The sequence below is a fragment of the Ylistrum balloti genome, unplaced genomic scaffold, assembly GCF_031769215.1.
Source record: "Ylistrum balloti isolate Yb309-2 unplaced genomic scaffold, AGI_CSIRO_Ybal_v1 Utg371394, whole genome shotgun sequence".
Lineage (NCBI taxonomy): Eukaryota > Metazoa > Mollusca > Bivalvia > Pectinida > Pectinidae > Ylistrum > Ylistrum balloti.
Window position 1 is genome coordinate 572,674 of NW_026782734.1, and position 16,122 is coordinate 588,795.

Genomic DNA, 16,122 nt, shown 5'->3' on the forward strand with positions numbered 1-16,122 from the left:
ACTGCTTTCAAGTTAGTTTCAAAACTTAGTCCAGATATTCGTAATTCTATAAGATTAAATTAAAGAATAGGATTTCAGTTAAGATGTTTTTGTAGGACTTTCAGAGAATCTTTATAATTAGGAATGCACATAATGTACAAGTCGACAAGTTCCTTGGTTTGAAAAGTAGAACAGTAATACTATTTCAGGATACAACAAGATTGAATGAATAATTTCAAAGCATGAAAGATTTCTTACGTACCTAGCATAAAAAGTAAGACTCCGATAACTTGCTAAAACTTATTAGGGATCACGATCATAATAGCCCAATTACATAGAATATTGGCCAACTTATCCCCAGAAACTTGACAGTCATTGGTGTCTGGTTTGATGCTCCCTAGCTGACACAGGTTGTTTCTCGGGAAGCTGAAAATAAGACCAGCTTGTATTATCATTACCGTGTCTCTGAGCAAGACATTTTACCGTAATTGCGCCGGATGACATGCAATGGGCCTTCCATATGTTATTCAGTGAAGTAGCCACCAGCTGCTACAAGGAGACTCTACCTCAAAATGACATTGGCTGTTCATGGATGTACAGATTGTTATACCTAGCATAGTTGTTCTGATTGTCATCCTTAAAATTGTATAAAATGTAAAATCTTAATCAGCTCGTTTAATTGAATGAAACGTGTATTAAGGTTGTAAGGGCATAAAGAATTGATGTAGAATATGCATTTTTCCCCATATATTTTAAGCTGTACTACTGATTACACTTACAAACAGTAAAACTAGTCTTACAGAGTCAACGACATCTTTATTTACAGAACTCACTGCTCTTTATCCGGTCGATGGAATTCTCAGATTTGGTTGATAGACGTAAAAATTTCATATAAAAATGTTTGATAATTAGTTTTGCTTCCAGAAATTATTTCAAACATTGCTAGTCTGCCAATTAAGACAGGATGATGAGCCTTGAGTTGGGTAAAAAATGACAAAGTAGCTATAGGTAGATATCTGAGTATATATATCCACAAGGAACAGCGGCAGAGGTAGTGACATGTTTATAGTGTTTTGTTTTATTTTATCCCAGAAACATGCATCCATCCCTTTTATTTTTTGTTTATTTCTTTATTTTCACCACTTGAAGAAGCTCTTCAAAGCCCGACATAGGAATAAGCGTTCAGTGAGTAATCATTATCCTGGTCTCATATAATACTAAGCACTGTATTCTGCATGTAACTAGTTATATTATTGCCACACCAGCCCTGGGTTGTCCAACCACTTGGATTTTTGGGAATAAAAAAGATTAAATCAAAACTTTTTTCAGCTATAACCCTGCCTGAAAATTGTAGAATGCTTGCTAGCTAGCTAGCCTGGTTTGATTTGGCTTGTACTAAATTTGTCTACCAGCTGAAGTCGGACCAGATCTAACATTTAACAACAGTTCAGAGCATGCCGGTATCTATGTCTGGCGACAGTTGGTAGACTCTTACTAACTCCGTTTTCTCTACTAATAGCTAATCAATACTTAAATTATTACTCTGATCGTGTGACTTCCTTTCAGGATTCTTGAGACAATCTTCTCAATTTCTTGTTGATCCTGTAGTAATGTAGCAGATATTCTGTAGGTGCTATTGTAATTGCTCTGAAGCCTAGCCTTGTACAATATTACGTCTCTGATCGAATCATTGTCTACTTACACTCTATTGCATGCAAGATTTCCTTGCATTTCGTTGACCAGAATAAAGCTATGACCATTTTTTTTTCTCTCTATTGATTATTGTACGGCATCATAATGGTGCATAATTCCAATGTGTTTATGATTATTTCCCTGTCTTGAGAAATTTGCCACAGAAAATTGCTTTGAGTTTCGTCTCTAGGATTTCTTTGATGTCACTGTCTAGTGCATTGCTTACCGTTGCTGCTTGTCATGAAATATTAGCATGTTAAAGGAAAATTTCTCTTTTGCATACGTTGATAATGACTGAAGTTTCAGGCTGATTATGTCTCATGTCAATTTCAGTGGAAATGACGTGAGTTTGGCGAATAAGAAATTACTCATAAGTAACAGATTTATAGAAAATCATTTTTCAGAATCAAATTTACATAAAAATCATGATTTTTTAGTAACTTTTGACTTTAAAATATTTGTAGTCATTAATTTTCATGTATATCCTATGAGTAATGGACATAAAACCTATTTTCAGTTTCCAATAAAGCTCTCTTATATATTGTAATATCTGGAATCTTGTCCAGTAATGATCAATATTAATGGTACAAATATATTTTGTTTTCTTTTGTGTAATAACTTTGTACCTTTGTAGATGATTTTGCAAATTATTTCATGAATACAACGACTTCACCATTAGTATATCTCCGTCAGGGTTTGTCATTCTTTATATTCATCACTCAGTTCTACATTATTAAAAACATTTTTCTATTCAACTGTATGCAGTCCTTGGAGAGAGCTTTTCCCGTCACAACATTTTCCTTCTATACAGCTGGTATACACAGAAAACTACCAGCTTCTGTACAGCTGGTATACACAGAAAACTACCAGCTTCTATACAGCTGGTATACACAGAAAGCTACCAGCTTCTATACAGCTGGTATACACAGAAAACTACCAGCTTCTGTATAGCTGGTATACACAGAAAACTACCAGCTTCTGTATAGCTGGTAAACACCAGCTTCAGTCTCGTGGATTCCTAACCTTGAAATTATTCTCAGTAATGATGTAGAAGGGTATTAACAAATATCATCTCTGAAATATAATGACCTGTAGCGTAGTTTGATCATAGGAAGATCCAGGATTTATGTGTTTTAGATGCCTAGGTATCATTTCCCAGAAAGTGAATTTGCTTTCCTATATATTTTCTGGGTTTACAAACACTCCCTTGTTGGAGATACAATACAGACACTAGGATTTAGCTTAAAAGCACAAAAACTTCCCAATTTACAATGTTGAAATTCTCAAATGCAAATGCAAAAGTTTCATCATGATGATGTTATTGTTGAGAATTCATACAAAAACACATATCCAGGAGCTTTATGAAATGTATTCTAAGGCATTTGTTTCAAAGTTCATCACTGTAGATTGACTAGTTCCTTATTCTTTGCTGCATTCCTTCCAATATTTCTGAATGTCTGCAATCCAGTATAGTTTACATCATCTTCAAATTCATCATAAAATTTCTCATCATCATCATCGTCATCATCATCATCATCATCATCATCATCATCATCATCATCATCATCATCATCATCATCATCATCATTTTATTATTATTATTATTTAGAACATCCTAGTATAATTGTAATCTTCACCTTCCTCTTGAGAACATCACAGTATCGTTGTCATCATCATCATCATCTACCTCTCCAGAACATCCTAGTATCATTGTTATTGTCATCATCTACCTCTCCAGAACATCCTAGTATCATTGTTATCGTCATCATCTACCTCTCCAGAACATCCTAGTATCATTGTTATCGTCATCATCTACTTCTCCAGAACATCCTAGTATCATTGTTATTGTCATCATCTACCTTTACAGAAAATCCTAGTATCATTGTTATCGTCATCATCTACCTCTCCAGAACATCCTAGTATCGTTGTCATCATCTTCCTCTCCAGAACATCCTAATATCATTGTCATGGTCATCACCTTCCTCTTCAGAACCAGAGTATCATTGTCATTGTCATTATCATCATCATCTTCTTATTTAGAACATCCTAGTATCATTGTCATCATCATCTTCCTCTTCAGAACATCTTAGTATCGTTGTCATCGTCATCATCCTCTTCAGAACCAGAGTATCATTGTCATCATCTTCCTCTTCAGAACCAGAGTATCATTGTCATCATCTTCCTCTTCAGAACCAGAGTATCATTGTCATCATCTTCCTCTTCAGAACCAGAGTATCATGGTCATCATCTTCCTCTTCAGAACCAGAGTATCATTGTCATCATCTTCCTCTTCAGAACCAGAGTATCATGGTCATCATCTTCCTCTCCAGAACATCCTAGTATCATTGTCATCGTCTTACTCTTCAATACACTTTAGTATCATTGTCATCGTATTCTAATGCCATTGTGATGATATGTCATCAGTACCTTTCTTTATGGAATATCTTTCTTCTGGTCAACAGAATAGCTTACTTTTAGTCAGCAAAATCTTTTTACTTTTATTTAAAATCAACTTGTCACTTTCCTGTCCTGTCCTTCCCTAGCAGATACAGATATCTTTCCCAGGGGCAGGGAATGCATGTTCTCGTTGTATATGACAATGCTGGCGGGGCATATGTGTACACATGTGTATCTTCAGAAGCACTGGCACAAGGCAGCGGGCATTTATCACACACGGTTTCACGCAGTACCGCTGTAGCTAGAAGTATGTGTGTTAGGTGACGCGGACCCCACAGGTAAGGGCTTTGTTTTATATGTATACCTACCTGTACAGGTGCTCTGACTGATTTGCTGCTACATGAATAAGTGGACAAGCATGTGACCAAGACAGATTTCAATCTACATCTTCACATCATCAAATATCTTTACTGTCACTTGAATGCTCCGATGATTTGAGGAGCAACTGTTCAGCACAATTTACAGTATAAGGAGCTTGTTTCTTATCATACAATGTTATGTCAAACCTCGAAGTCTGTATAACCACTAGCATGAATCTAAAGATTATCCAAACAAGCAACATTGATGAAAAGCCTTGATGTAAGTCCGGAAGTTAACAATACAGATAATATGAGTAGGATTTAATTCCTTTTAAATTATTTGGATTATGTGAAGAAAATTCATTAGCGGACAGATGATGATTAAAAAAAGGTAAAATTCAAAGAAAGCATGACAATTGCAGTACAATAAAGATATTTCAGCATTGATAAGGAATTCTTCATAATCTTTTGTCTGTGTACAAAGAATAGGAATTGTTACATTGACATGACTAAACTCCACTGAATGTTTGAAGAGCAACAAAAGAGCTTACAGGTGCTTCAATATAGCCACATACCAATGGTTAAACTTGAACGAAAGCTTAGGAACTGGCTGTTAATGTCCTTGTGTCATTCATTTGGTTATTATTTTAATTAAGACTGTATTTTGTTCAATATATATGGTTATAACTTAAACTAGTGATTATCACTTAATTTTTCCTGGTCAGAGTATTTATGGTTAAATGAAATGCCTTTAGTAGGAATGGCTGGTACGATGTGTTGTAGATACATTTATCTCCTGTAATACTATTGGTCGATAAGTAAGTCTGTTGTATCATCATTAGGGAGGAATGCCTGTAAGTCCTGGTAAGGGTCGTTTTCTTATCATCTCTAATTACGGCTAGTGAAAGTCCACAAGATGATCTGTTCATTGTCTGGTGGCCTGTCTACCTGTAAATTGACGCTCAAGCATGTCTATGATATTATAATTCAGATAACTTCACTGGAATGGTTGATAAACACATAAAACTTTAATAAAAAAAATACTGGTTAGGAGCTGATACTTGTAAAAAGGGCATTATATTTAAAGAACAGAGGTGTAAGAGATCAAATTGAATTTGTCTGGACATTGTAACTGTTATACATACCAAGTAAAAAGGTTTCACCTACAATAGAACAGTCCTCCTTATACTCCCCTGAAAAATGTGATATTTTCACAAAGATTTTTTTTATTATTATTTTGATGCATGAATTGTAACAGACATGTTTAACAACCACTTAACAGATATAACATTTAATACTTAACACTGTTAATCAAGATTGTACTAAACAAGTTCAAATATTGTCCTGTGCTTATACTTTAGTTGCTCATGCTGTTGAACTTTTGCTGATGGCTTTGACTGTAAGAATGTAAAACATGACGTTTCAACAAGGAATGCCATTCACACTGGAATGCTAATGTTTATTGGTACAGCGTAGCTGTTGGAAAATCAGTCTCATCTTGTAAAGTTGATGTGTTAGTGGGCATATGAATTTTAAATGATTTCTCATTGCATTTGAAAGCTTCCATTTTGCTGCATGGTAAATGCATACTCCCATTAGAAGTCGGATTTAATTTATATAATATGCACTGCATAATCTTGCTAGGCTTGAAGTTTCTTTTCATTTCTTTATATCTATCTAATATGTAAACTCTCAGATGTGTATTTGAACTTGTTTGTATATAATGTAAATTGCTATTTTTAAGTTTCATATAATTGATATATAGCCATTAATTTTTATCCTATTCTTGGATTATTCAAAGAAGGCTTGCATGTATGTGGTGATTTTTAATTCGCAACCTGTTTATGTTTTTAAAACTTGTGTAATTTTTTTTGCTTGTCTATATGTATAAGTCATGTCTGTCTTTCTGAAGTATACATGGTTATTAGACGAGCGACATGCACTGCTGCTAAGATACACAGATGGTTTTGAAACATAACTACACTTCAGAATATTGATTAAAGATGTTGTGGCTATCAATCAATCAACATTTAGGAAATACGGCTTGATACGAATGGATCATTTGTTTATTACAATTGACTCCATGAAATGTACATGTTGAGACGTAACACATACATAAAACTCAATATACTGTTATTTTATCAAGGTGTAGTTGAAATATGTACAAAATAAAACTGATATCTCAAAGAATAGTTTATTAATTTTTTGAGGCTCCTAGTTGTTTTGGAGGGTGGTCATGCTGACCCTGTGTTTTGTACCTATAGGGGGAGCGACTAAGCCATGCTGTGGGATGTGCCTTTGCAATATGCCTGGAGAGGAAACAGAAACGAGACAAAGAGGTGACAACCAGTGTGACAGTGACCTACAGTCAGGATCGTACAAGCTTCACACGGATGGGCTCTTTCAGGCAGACTTCGCTGACCGAGAGGATTACAGACCCTCAGAGTGCCATTATAGCAGGTTAGAAGTTAAACAGGATGGTAACTGTGATGTTAGAGAGGATCATGTGAAATTTCTATGTTGAAGTAGGGCTGTGATAGGGTATATGACAAGTCACATGTCAATGGTATATGACAAGTCATGTGTCAATGGGATATGGCTAGTCACATGTCAGTGGGGATATGGCTCGTCACATGTCAATGGGATATGGCTAGTCACATGTCAGTGGTATAAGACAAGTCACATGTCATTGGGATATGGCTAGTCACATGTCAGTGGTATAAGACAAGTCACATGTCAGTGGTATAAGGCAAGTCACATGTCAGTGGTATAAGACAAGTCACATGTCAATGGGATATGGCTAGTCACATGTCAGTGGTATAAGACAAGTCACATGTCAGTGGTATAAGACAAGTCACATGTCAATGGGATATGGCTAGTCACATCTCAGTGGTATAAGACACGTCACATGTCAGTGGTATAAGACAAGTCACATGTCAGTGGTATAAGACAAGTCACATGTCAGTGGTGTATGAGTAGTCAGGTGTCAATGGGATATGGCTAGTCACATGTCAGTGGTGTATGAGTAGTCACAGGCAAGAAGATTATTTGTAGAATTCACATATATAAATAATTAATGTTAAAATGTACCAGGTAATGGTGAAGAATAACATGGTCAAAATAATCACAAGGTCTAAATAATGTAGAGGAAAGAATCACAGGGTCTAAATAATGTAGGGAAAGAATCACAGGGTCTAAATAATGTAGAGAAAGAATTACAGGGTCTACATAATGTAGAGGAAAGAATCAAAGGGTCTAAATAATGTAGAGGAAAGAATCACAGGGTCTAAATAATGTAGGGAAAGAATCACAGGGTCTAAATAATGTAGGGAAAGAATCACAGGGTCTAAATAATGTAGAGAAAGAATCACAGGGTCTAAATAATGTAGGGAAAGAATCACAGGGTCTAAATAATGTAGAGGAAAGAATCACAGGGTCTAAATAATGTAGAGGAAAGAATCACAGGGTCTAAATAAGGAAAGAATCACAGGTAAATAATCTAAATAATGTATAAGGAAAGAATCACAGGGTCTAAATAATGTAGAGAAAGAGGGTCTAAATAAAGAGAAGAATCACAGGGTCAAATAATGTAAATAATCACAGGGTCTAAATAATGTAGAGGAAAGAATCACAGGGTCTAAATAATGTAGGGAAAGAATCACAGGGTCTAAATAATGTAGAGAAAGAATCACAGGGTCTAAATAATGTAGGGAAAGAATTACAGGGTCTAAATAATGTAGGGAAAGAATCACAGGGTCTAAATAATGTAGAGGAAAGAATCACAGGGTCTAAATAATGTAGAGAAAGAATCACAGAGTCTAAATAATGCAGAGGAAAGAATCACATGGTCTTAATAATGTAGGGAAAGAATCACAGGGTCTAAATAATGTAGGGAAAGAATCACAGGGTCTAAATAATGTAGGGAAAGAATCACAGGGTCTAAATAATGTAGGGAAAGAATCACAGGGTCTAAATAATGTAGAGAAAGAATCACAGGGTCTAAATAATGTAGAGGAAAGAATCACAGGGTCTAAATAATGTAGGGAAAGAATCACAGGGTCTAAATAATGTAGGGAAAGAATCACAGGGTCTAAATAATGTAGGGAAAGAATCACAGGGTCTAAATAATGTAGGGAAAGAATCACAGGGTCTAAATAATGTAGGGAAAGAATCACAGGGTCTAAATAATGTAGAGGAAAGAATCACAGGGTCTAAATAATGTAGGAAAGAATCACAGGGTGTAAATAATGTAGAGAAAGAATCACAGGGTCTAAATAATGTAGAGGAAAGAATCACAGGGTCTTAATAATCTAGGGAAAGAATCACAGGGTCTAAATAATGTAGGGAAAGAATAGGGAAAGAATCACAGGGTCTAAATAATGTAGGGAAAGAATCACAGGGTCTAAATAATGTAGAGAAAGAATCACAGGGTCTAAATAATGTAGGGAAAGAATCACAGGGTCTAAATAATGTAGGGAAAGAATCACAGGGTCTAAATAATGTAGAGGAAAGAATCACAGGGTCTAAATAATGTAGAGAAAGAATCACAGGGTCTAAATAATGTAGAGGAAAGAATCACAGGGTCTAAATAATGTAGAGGAAAGAATCACAGGGTGTAAATAATGTAGGGAAAGAATCACAGGGTCTAAATAATGTAGAGGAAAGAATCACAGGGTCTAAATAATGTAGTCAGATTTTGTTGTTGATACTGTTATGATAAGATAAATAACTTCATTATTTTTTCCACAGAGCCTGTCCCAGTGAAGAAGGTAGACAACCCGTTTGCTGTACAGAGACCTCGGGCTACACCCAACATGCTGCAAAGGCAGGGCTCATTCAGGGGCTTTGAAAATTTACAGGCAGAGTCATCCCCCTTTAAACGCTCTGTTTCTTTACGACTGAATGACTTGCCATCAACACTACAGCGACAGAATGCTGTATATGACACATCACCACCTAAATCATCTAATACAGGTAAGTATTCAGTAGTATGTTAGACTAGGTGTTACAGTTGCATCAGGCCAGGTGTTACTGCTATGACAGACCAGAGCAGGTAACATAGGTACATAGCTACATAGGTAGGCCAGTCGTTACAGGTATGCAAGGTCAGGTGCTATGATGGACCAGGTAATATATAGGTAGGTCAGGCCAGTCATTATAGGTGTGCAAGGCCAGTTATTAAAGCTATCTCATGCCAGATTTTATAGGTATGTCAGGCCAGGTTTTAAGCTATGCCATGTCAGGTATTAAAGGTATGTCAGACCAGGTAATACAGCTATGTCATGTCACAGCTATGCCATGTCATGTCATGTAGGTATGTCAGACCAGGTAATACAGCTATGTCATGTCACAGTTATGTCATGTCAGGAGTTATAGGTATGTAAGGCCAGGTGTTAATTAAAGGTACATGAGGCCAGATGTTAAAGGTACCTGAAGGCTAGTTGTTACAGGAACATCAGGCCAAATGTCATAGTTACTTGAGGGCTTGGCTTACCATCATCTGTGTTTAGCTCTTTTATTCAATAATGAAGTAGAAAGTGATGGCATGAATATGTTCCCATACATTTTCTTACAATACAACTGCTACATGTAAATTACATCCAATTCTGGTTATAAAGGTATAACTGGGCCAATACAAGAGATGTCGCCTACTAAGGAGGAGGAGGACTCTATCTCCCAAATGTGTCAGCAACTCACACGAGGGTTGTCTGCCCTTACTACTGAGGATCCATTCGCAGCGGCGCCATCGTCATCATTCCAAAACCAACAAGCACCTCAGCCCACTCAAGCCAGCAATGTTCACCAACAGGCCAGCTCTATTCCATCGTCATCAGCCCAGCAATGTAAGTAGAAATTTGCCATCAAGCTGGGGCAAACAGTAGTATTGTATTATAAGTTTACAGTGCCTGATTCAGAAATATCTAATCTTAGCCAGGTCAAATTTTTACCATTGAAAAGCAGGAATAAAAATTATCTAATGTCACCCTTTATCAATTTAGATTCAAGAGTCAACGTTTGCTATTTAATCTTCTGAAGTATAAAGATATCATTTTTTAAATGTCACTTTCTGGTTTTTAACAGATTTGTGTTTTGTTTTGTCAGCATTCACAATGGCAGGCCAGTCTCCAGGTATGTTTGCCCAGCAAGCAGGTGTTCCAGTTCAGCAGACCAATCCTTGGGCGTCACAGCCGCACCCAGCTGCCAGTAGAGTGCCAAACCAGACAGCAGATTTGTGGCCTCCTACATCTACAAACCCATTTGCTGGAGCACCTGTTGTCAATGGCGTGCCTTCCGCCTCTAGTAGGTTCCCCCAGCCCCCACCTCGCACTTTGAACCAGCCCCATCCCCATATCCAACACACTCGAAGTCATTCCATAGACACTGGTGAACTGTCAGCCGGTCACAACTGGGCCACACAGCACCAACAAAAACCTACACTTTTAGAAATGTCTGCCCATCAGAGGAGCTTTCAACATAATGGAAGCCCATGGTCGAACTCTGGGGCTGTGGCAGCCACCTCTTCATCTACGACGCAAGGTGGAAAGGACGTTGTTGACCCTTTTGATGTAGCGTGGGCAGCAAAAGCTGGTAAACAGCATAACCCGTTTGCACCTTCAAATACAAAAGCATTTGAGGTGAAGTTATAGGACATTTCATAGTGTGTCTAGGAAAAATTACCAAAATGTGATATAGATATTGTGTATCACTATGTGGGAAATATTCAGAGTGATAAACACTGTGAATTGCTGCAAGTAGACAGTGTATACATACATCCGTACCAAGATTACAGGGCAGGCCTTCAGGACAGGGAACATGCCGGGGACTCTGCCTGGGTAGGTCTATACCTGGTGAGGATGTCATCTGGAAGCACACTGAGATGCGATATGATTTGAAAGTGCTGTAATAAGAGGGACAAATATTCATAAAAAGCAGACTTTATATTCATTGTGAATTTAGTATATTTACTGTATAGACAGACGACAAAACACCTATTCATTCATCGTCATCTTTATTTGGGACTTTATAATCAGAGATCCTATGATAAAGAAATCAGATGTAAAAGAAATTAATTTTCAGTTCTCAAGAAATTTAGTGAGAAATATGGTTCAGTGAGGAAATGATTTCAGAAAGAAAAAGAAATTTTATCTGAAGTTAAAATAAAGAAAATACGTCATTCAATGTTAGTGGTTTTGAATGTTTAAAACAGTTCGTCAAATTGTAATGAATTAATTGATCTAAAGGCCCTTTACCATGTTGTACCATTTCCGATGTGACCATGCTTTAGGTTTGCTTGTTGGCCTTTGAAGGTCAGATTCGCTGCTGCATTTTTGTCTGTCAAGCTAATTTAAGAGAAGAAATAAAATCCATTTATCATTTAAATCATTGAAACGATCCTCATGATTGTCGTCAATGTCATCATCCTCCTCATCATCATCATCATAGCAGATAAGTCTGTACTAGCTTATTGATAGCGTTGTGATCATGTATTACAGATGGAATCATAATATCAGCACTGAAAACTGATCAGGTATCATATCGCTTTTTATCAAGGTTTGTGTTGAATATGAGTTCTTTGTAGCACTCATTTACATTCATATTTTAAACTGTTTATATAAATATATATATGTTATATATACTAGTTGTGTACCATTATATAGTAGTTACAAATTAAACCTTTCAAAATACTGTGATTAGCAGCAGGCTGCCAGGGTAGTCTCCCTTGAATGCATTGGAATTACATAGATGGGAGGTCACATTCGAACTGTTTCAAAAACTTTCAAATAGTTAACAACTTTATATTGAGATTTATCACTGAAATTTTATGATGTTTTTAAAAATATTTGTAATTCAATGACTTTTACTTCTGCTATGAATTAAAATTAATTGATTTTAATATGAATTTTTTTCTTTTTTCAATTATCTTTACAATTTTAGCAGTGATTTTCTCGAAAAAATTAACTTGGGGACACTAAAAAGGTTTTTATTCTTCCAATTCTTTTAACTGTAGCAGTAGGTTGTTTGAGACTTACATGAAGCTTGTGTTCGATTTTTCTACCTTAGTTTCAGTGGCTGACGTATTTGGTGTATTACATTATATTCTTGATTCACTGATGAGTCTTCATTGCTATCGATTTTGAATTTGTTACTAAATTGTTAACATGGCTTCCATTTTTACTTTACTGATAACTTGTGATAATTTGGTCTTTTGGAGTCAACATTTAAACAAATAGAAATTTTCTGAATTTCAATAATGAAAATGAAACTGTTCATACGTTGGTTTGAAAGGTTGTGAAAAATTGCCTCCCCTTTAGGAATTTTTTAATTGGGCAGTGTAAATCATCCATATCTACATAATATTAATTGGAGATGACTGTGTTTAACTGGACATAAATTTACGAATGTTGTGATGGGATGTTGGTCACAAAGATACACTTTAATATGTTTAAATACTATGTGATCTAGAAACGTACCGGTACATCATCATCTTATATCTTCATCACTTACAGATTACTAATGTAGAAAATTCTGTAAGGTCACTGTTTGTGAATCTGATTTTATCTATACTGATTTCTTTTTGTAAAAAATAAGGTTGTTTCTTTTTAACGTGTACTCAAAAAATAGTAAAATGATTCAGCGATGAAATTAGATAAATTTTATCACCAATGATTGTCTTATTATATACTTCAATTTTTTAATTACCTTATACTAAGTTACGTCCAGTCTTACAAAAGGACTAATATAGAAGTATTTTGTACTGTTATTCAACTTTACGTTATTAAAACTCAAATCCTAAGTTGATATGTACATTTGAGATTTTTTGCTCTGCACACATACACCCTATTTATATAAGTACATGTATATAATTATCAAAGTACTAGCAAGTATATTGTGTCTAGAAAAGTGAATGTGATGGTGATTCAGGGGGCCATTTGTGTTGAGCACTTTAAATTATTGAACAGGGTTCTGATTATGTATACTGAAACTAGAGGAAAGTAGAAATATTTTCCCTACAATTTCATGACAACCAGACACAGGAAGACCAACTGTTAACATGCCTTTCATATGGAGACAATTATTTTTCTAATGCTGTTGATGTATATTATTTTCTAAAATTCAAAACATTTCATTAATCTGCTTTGCTTTCAGGGAAATTTAGAAAAAAGATGTAAAAAATCAAATTTCTTTACAAATTTTTTAATGAAAGTTTCAATTATGATAATTTGTAACATTTCACTTTTTTCTATGGAAATGAGTTTGTGATCAAATCTTTTTTTAGTATTAAGATTTAAATCAAAGTGATATGTAACACAAACACATTAACAATACACTATTTGCTTAATTTGCTAAATATTTGTTTGAAGGTTTAGCTATAACATTCAGTGTGATTGGCACAGAGTTGTTCTCAATATACAGTCTAAATTTCATGGTGTTATCACATGATGTCTGGTTCATTCATGAAATGGTGCCCACTATCAGTTTAAATCAGAAATAAGGTTAAGAAAACATGTACATGAAAGCATGAAGAATAAAATCCTCTATAAAATGTCTTGTCTATGATCAACACAAGTGCCAAAATTTGTTCTTTTAAACATTTTAAAAAGAAAAATGTTTATATCGATTTAGTTTTTAAGTTTTTAACTGAAACATCATGTCACCCACATGTATACTTGTATATCAGATTAAAGACAAAATTATATCTCAAATTGTCAAGAAGGTAGAGCTTAAAAGGGATTGTAACCATAATGATGGAAAATTTGTCATAATGCATATATAACTTCTCTGAAAAGTGTATCATAAATACAAGCAATTGGCTAGTTGAATGTACACCTGATTGGCTTTAGCTGTATGTTAGAGAGAGATTGGAGAATGAATGTGTTACATAGTGCGAGCATTTGATGGAATGAATGAAGAAAGGGAGAAAGAACGCATGAAAATATCAGTAGCTATGGCTTAGGATGGCTTGTCTGATGAAGCCCCAACCTTTGACCTTGTTAGCACTGATTGTAACACTACATGTGTATTTTATTCTCTTCTCTGATAAATAAATGAAATTTGATAACAATATATAAACTTAGTTTTCTTCTTTTTCCTAGAATAGTTAGTTATGAAGTTGTTCAGTATCACAGCTAGATCTGTACACATATAGATGGTAATTCATCAACACATTGGGATCAATATATTCCTATCTAATATACAATTTACAATTATGATCATGATAGAAATGTCTTACCTGTAGATGGTAACAGTATATAGATATTATTTATTGGTACAGCATTTAATGTTCAAACATTTTTACTTGTTTCTAACATGTGAATGACAACTAAATTATTCACAGTTGAAGCGCAATGAATTTTATTAACACAAACATATCCTTAAATGTGGATTACAACAGAAATGTCAACCAGGAATGTCAACATAGCATTATCTATTTTAAGGTTACAGGTTTCATGTGCTGAATGTTAACCAGTATTATGTTGCCCCAGATTCATTGACGAATGAAAGTAAACATTTCATTAATGAGTATTTTGGCCCTTTTCTGGTACAGTCATTGCTTGATGCTTCAGCAGCTGTCAGTGAGTTGTTGTGAAGGTTGTTTATTTTACCGACTGAGAATTTCCAGAGATAAAATTTAAACCAGCTACCGGTATGTCTGATCTACATCAACATCACATCTTAACTCTCCCGAAGATTTTATCATAGGGACACAGCTTTTGGCTGTGAGCTACCAACAACAAAACTTCCTATTTTCTCTGTCAATAGCAAAAATAAAATTCTGCCAACATGTGTATTTTCCTTTATTTTGAAAGTAGGATTCACAAATAAACATGTAAATTTGAGAAGAATATGAATTACGTTAAAACACGAAAGGAAGACTTAATAAATAAACATGACACATACAGAATGCAACAGAATGATTTTCCCCATCATCAGATTGGATGGCGATTCAGATGACTTTATTGTTTAATGTCATAAGAGAAGGAATTTACATATTCTCTTGCATGTCGATGAAACCCAGCAGTTGGGTTTCTGAAAGGCAGATTTAATGTAAGGGGAGATAATACTGACACTGAATCGGAACTGGTGAAAAGATAAAAACTACATGTGTTAATTTAGATAATTATGGTCAGTACCGAAAACAAATGCCACCATATATTTTTTTCTATATTATTACATATAGCATTAAAATCATTCATGAAATAATTACTGTGTCACATGTTTGCTGTTTCATTGAATAATATACCTCATGTAGTATACCCTGTTTTCACATCAGGATAAGGTAATTGATTAAATGATGCCACACACTTGCAGACCACATCATGACACCGCAATGGATATCTTAGATATAGAAAAGAGAGCACATCTAAGTGTGTCTTGGAAAAGTATATTTTCTGCAATATTTACCAAAATAATTGACCATGTGGTAATAGGACCTTGATTTTATTTCCATTTTTTGTATGTAATTTATGAAATTTGTCACAACTACTTTTCAGACTCATTTCATAAATCACATATTTACACTTGCAGTACTCCCTAAATAAAGCCTACTAAAATTTGCATATTTATTTACATATACTCAATAAAAATATCAATCAATTAAATTGATCTTGGAATATTTGATATCTTGGCGTCATCAATGACACCCACAGACTGGCTCCTACAGCTTCTGATATAATGTGACATCAGTTTAGCCGTA

At 35.0% G+C, this 16,122-nt stretch overlaps 1 protein-coding gene across 2 annotated transcripts in view; it reads left to right on the plus strand.

Moving 5' to 3' along the window:
* LOC132562336 (protein numb-like) overlaps window positions 1-14,498 on the plus strand; it is a 46,102-nt gene extending 31,604 nt beyond the window's left edge. For both annotated transcript variants that reach the window (XM_060227073.1, XM_060227074.1), the window contains exons 6-9: window positions 6,692-6,887; window positions 9,177-9,401; window positions 10,046-10,270; window positions 10,530-14,498. In XM_060227073.1, coding sequence (XP_060083056.1) covers window positions 6,692-6,887; window positions 9,177-9,401; window positions 10,046-10,270; window positions 10,530-11,074 — 1,191 coding nt within the window. In that variant the 3' untranslated portion in view covers window positions 11,075-14,498. The remainder of the gene's footprint in view (window positions 1-6,691; window positions 6,888-9,176; window positions 9,402-10,045; window positions 10,271-10,529) is intronic.
* The last annotated feature ends 1,624 nt before the right edge of the window (window positions 14,499-16,122 follow it).